The sequence below is a fragment of the Nannospalax galili genome, unplaced genomic scaffold (assembly GCF_000622305.1).
Source record: "Nannospalax galili isolate Female #2095 unplaced genomic scaffold, S.galili_v1.0 scaffold488, whole genome shotgun sequence".
NCBI classification, from domain to species: Eukaryota; Metazoa; Chordata; class Mammalia; order Rodentia; family Spalacidae; genus Nannospalax; species Nannospalax galili.
Window position 1 is genome coordinate 3,318,145 of NW_008360316.1, and position 3,626 is coordinate 3,321,770.

At 37.5% G+C, this 3,626-nt stretch overlaps 1 protein-coding gene across 3 annotated transcripts in view; it reads right to left on the minus strand.

Annotated features, from left to right (window-relative positions):
• Nup58 (nucleoporin 58) overlaps positions 1-3,626 on the minus strand; it is a 71,945-nt gene that overhangs the window by 21,798 nt on the left and 46,521 nt on the right. For all 3 annotated transcript variants that reach the window (XM_017796087.2, XM_008824991.2, XM_029559567.1), the window contains exons 10-11: positions 3,153-3,271; positions 2,686-2,768 (exon numbers count right to left, since the gene is read on the minus strand). In XM_017796087.2, the coding sequence (XP_017651576.1) occupies positions 2,686-2,768; positions 3,153-3,271 (202 nt within the window). The remainder of the gene's footprint in view (positions 1-2,685; positions 2,769-3,152; positions 3,272-3,626) is intronic.

The following is a 3,626-nucleotide window of genomic DNA, read 5'->3' on the forward strand; positions in this document are numbered from 1 at the left end:
AAGTAGTGGGGAATGGCTGGGGGTGCCGACAACACAGCAGACAGTAGCAGGGATATCAGAGTATAAGGGCTCTGATGGGAGGAGGGAGGCTAGGGGAGGGTGCCATCTGGGAAGTGGGAGCACAGTTGAGTAAGACGGTTTGGGATGTTCTACGTGATACACACGCACGTACGCACGCACACACACACACATACAAATCAACAAAATTTTTTAAAATGTATTATATTTGAGGAGAAAGCATGGAAATTTACATCATGCTAATTAGTAGAGGTGATAAATGTTACCACTGAAATCTACCCAATGACTTTATAGACATACACAGGCGCCAGCGATCCAAGTGCAACCGATTATTAGTAACAATCAGATACGTACAGATTAGAGATGCATGCGCCAACATCTAAGTGTTAGTAGCAAAAACAAGGAGTCTTTCTGCAAGGAACAATATATTCTAAAATGAAATGGAGATCTTTTTTAAAGGTTAAAAACTCATCCAATTTTATGTCTAACAGGGCTTATACTGAGTTCAGTAACATATAACTGTATTAATTCAACTGTGAACCTAGAAACTTGCACCCGCTTGTGAAAGAGATGTACTCTTGCTCTGGAGTATGTTACTGAATATGTTAAAGCTGTAGTGAAATGCTTCTTGTAATCATGTAGTTATTAAATTTTTTAAAAAATAATGATTAAAAAATAATTCTTCAAAGCATAAAAATTTGCTTGTTAATAATTAGCAGATGTGAAAAACATTACCACTGAAATCTACTTGATGACTTTATATCCATACTCAGATGCCAAGGAGCTCAGAAAGTAACTGACTGTGACTAGTAATAATCAGATATATAGAGATTAGAAACGCATGTGCAAACATCTTAATGTCAATTGCATTAAAAATGAATTTTTCTGTATGAAACTGTATTTTAATAATGAAATGGAGATCTTTTTTAAAGGTTAAAAATTCATTCAATTTAATGTCTTACATGGCTTATACTGAGTACAATATTGTATAACTGTAATAATTCAACTGTAAACCTAAAAATTTACAGCCAATTTTGAAAGAGATGCATCTTAACTCAGGAAATTGTTATTGACTATGTCAATGCTGTTGTAATGAAATAAAACAAACAACCTTAAAGGAGGGGGTGGAGAGATGGCACAGCAGTTAAGAGCACTGACTGCTCTTGCAGAAAACCTGGGTTCAATTCCTAGCACCCACATGGCAGCTATGAACCGGCCTTAACTCCAGTTCCAAGGGAATCCAAAGCCCTCTTCTGACCTTCATGGCAGTGCACAACACGGGTGCACTCACATACATGCAGGCAATACACTCATACACATAAAATAAAAATAATAAAAATTTTTTAAAAACTTAAATGAAATGTAACCAAGTTGCTGTTTGACTTGGAAAACTTCAGTTATTGACCCTCAAACCCAAGAACAAAATCATGAGAAATTCACAAGAATTTTAAAACCTTTGACCTTATAACCACAGCTGTGTTTCCTGAAGTCAGTTTGTTTCTATTTCTGTAGGTTGTATATGTAAGCTAACAGATCTTCACGTGTCTGTTTTCTTTGAAGTGTCTCAGCATTTGTGATCATAGGATAGAGAGGGAAAAGTCAGAAAGTCCCGTAAGTTTCTCCATAGGCTTAGGGAGGTGAGCCACATAGCCAATCCAATGCCAGATCATGTCCCAGTTGAAGACAACCCGTTTTTCTATATTCTGTTGGGCAGTGGATGATAGAAGCCCAACTGCTTCATGAAGCAGCCATCCCTAGGACACTTGTGAACAGCCACAATGCAGTAAAAGGGTCAGATGGTGTGGCTACCCAACATACGGCCGATGGTTAGGTACCCTCCACAGTAGATTTTATAGAGAAAGGTGGTGACATAGATCATGATGCACCCCTTCTGATGTCTCACTGTACAATAACCAAGTTTTCTGTTATTGTTTGTTTGAGACAGGATCTCACTATGTAGCCCCAGCTGGCCTAGAACTCACTGCGTAGGCCAGGCTGGCCTCAAACTCAGAGATCCACCTACCTTTGCCTCCCAAGTGCTAGAACTGAAGGCGTGTGCCACTACACCCAGTGTCCAAGTTTTTTTTTTTTTTTAATGCTGTGGCCAATAAAAATTTAAAATACACAAGGATTGAGTCAGAGCAAAAAAGGATTTGCTACTAGGAATGCTTATTTTCTAGAGTGCTATTTATACTGGTGAAGAGATGGAAATGATCTGAATGCTCACATCAGACAAGCAGCACAGACAATGACTCCGGTGCAATTACCAAAAGTGATGTTGAGGGTAATGTGTATTAACATGCAAGATATTCCCAATGTACTACTGAAAAAAGCTAAAACAAATGGGTTACATAGGGCATTTGAATTCCTTTTAAAAAGTTTTTGGTTTTTGTTTTAGGTTTTTTTTGGGGGTTTTTTCGGGTTTTTTTTGAGACAGGGTCTCAATTGGTCTGGAACTATGTAGACCAGGCTGCCTGTTTGTCTCTGCCTCCCGAGTGCTGGGATTAAAGGTGTGCACCACCCTGTCCAGCTTTGTGTGGGTGTGATTATGAGTTATAGCAGTCTAAGCATTCGCTTAATGTAATTTGAGCTATTTCTGCAACATGGTCACGTGCTCCCATATGGACAAAGATTTGGATGCAGAGGTGAATTATCAGTGACTCTTACCTTTACATTTTCATGAATAGACTGAAGTTGTGCAGCTAAAGCTACAAATGTTTGATAAATTTTCTGCATAGCCATTGATAAATCTGTAAGACAAAATTATAAAACAAACATGTAACAATTTGTTTTTCTATTACTCTGGTCTAATGCATATGTATAGGGTATGTATGGGGGAACAATTCCATCAATGTGTCTTATGGGTAAAGAAGTTGGCAGGCCAAGAAACTTGAGAGGAGACCTACACCAGTAACCTGGGTAGAGATTCTAGGACTTCTGCCTCTGTTACCACAGTTAACAGTTTACAAAAAACATTCTATATTTACAGGGAATAAAGACTTATCCAGGACTTTTAAGGAAATGTTCTTAAAGTAGTTTAAAACAACCACAAGTAGTTGTTTGTATACCTACTATACAAGAGTTTAATCTCTCATCAATAGTGCTATCACAAAAATTACCAGTAAGGATGTTACCTTGAGGAGTTATATGTGAATTATTTGCTTGAGTGGCAAGATGGTTTTCTAGTTCTTCAATCTGCTGTCTATACTGCTGAAGCTGTACCTCAAACTGCTGAACCAAAATTCTGAAGTAGCTATAAAAAGTCAGACAAATATTCAAAAACATTATTTCCTTTATATTTAAAATACCAAACAAGTAAATGTCCTCTTTTGACAGAGACTTTCAATTTAGGTTCAGGATATAATTCACAGTGCAAAATCCCAAGCACTGAATATTATTAACATTTTGTTATTTCAATCATGAAGCCCAAATTAAGGGATATTATACACACAGTAACTTCATAGTCTTTAGAAGTAACAAGGTCATCCAAGAGAAGTTGAGACTGAACTATTACAGCTAGAAAGAGATTAAGAAAAATTACAAATAAATGCAATATAAGCAAGCCCTTAACAGAATCTTGGGGGGGGGGGGGCACGTTGATGGGGGGG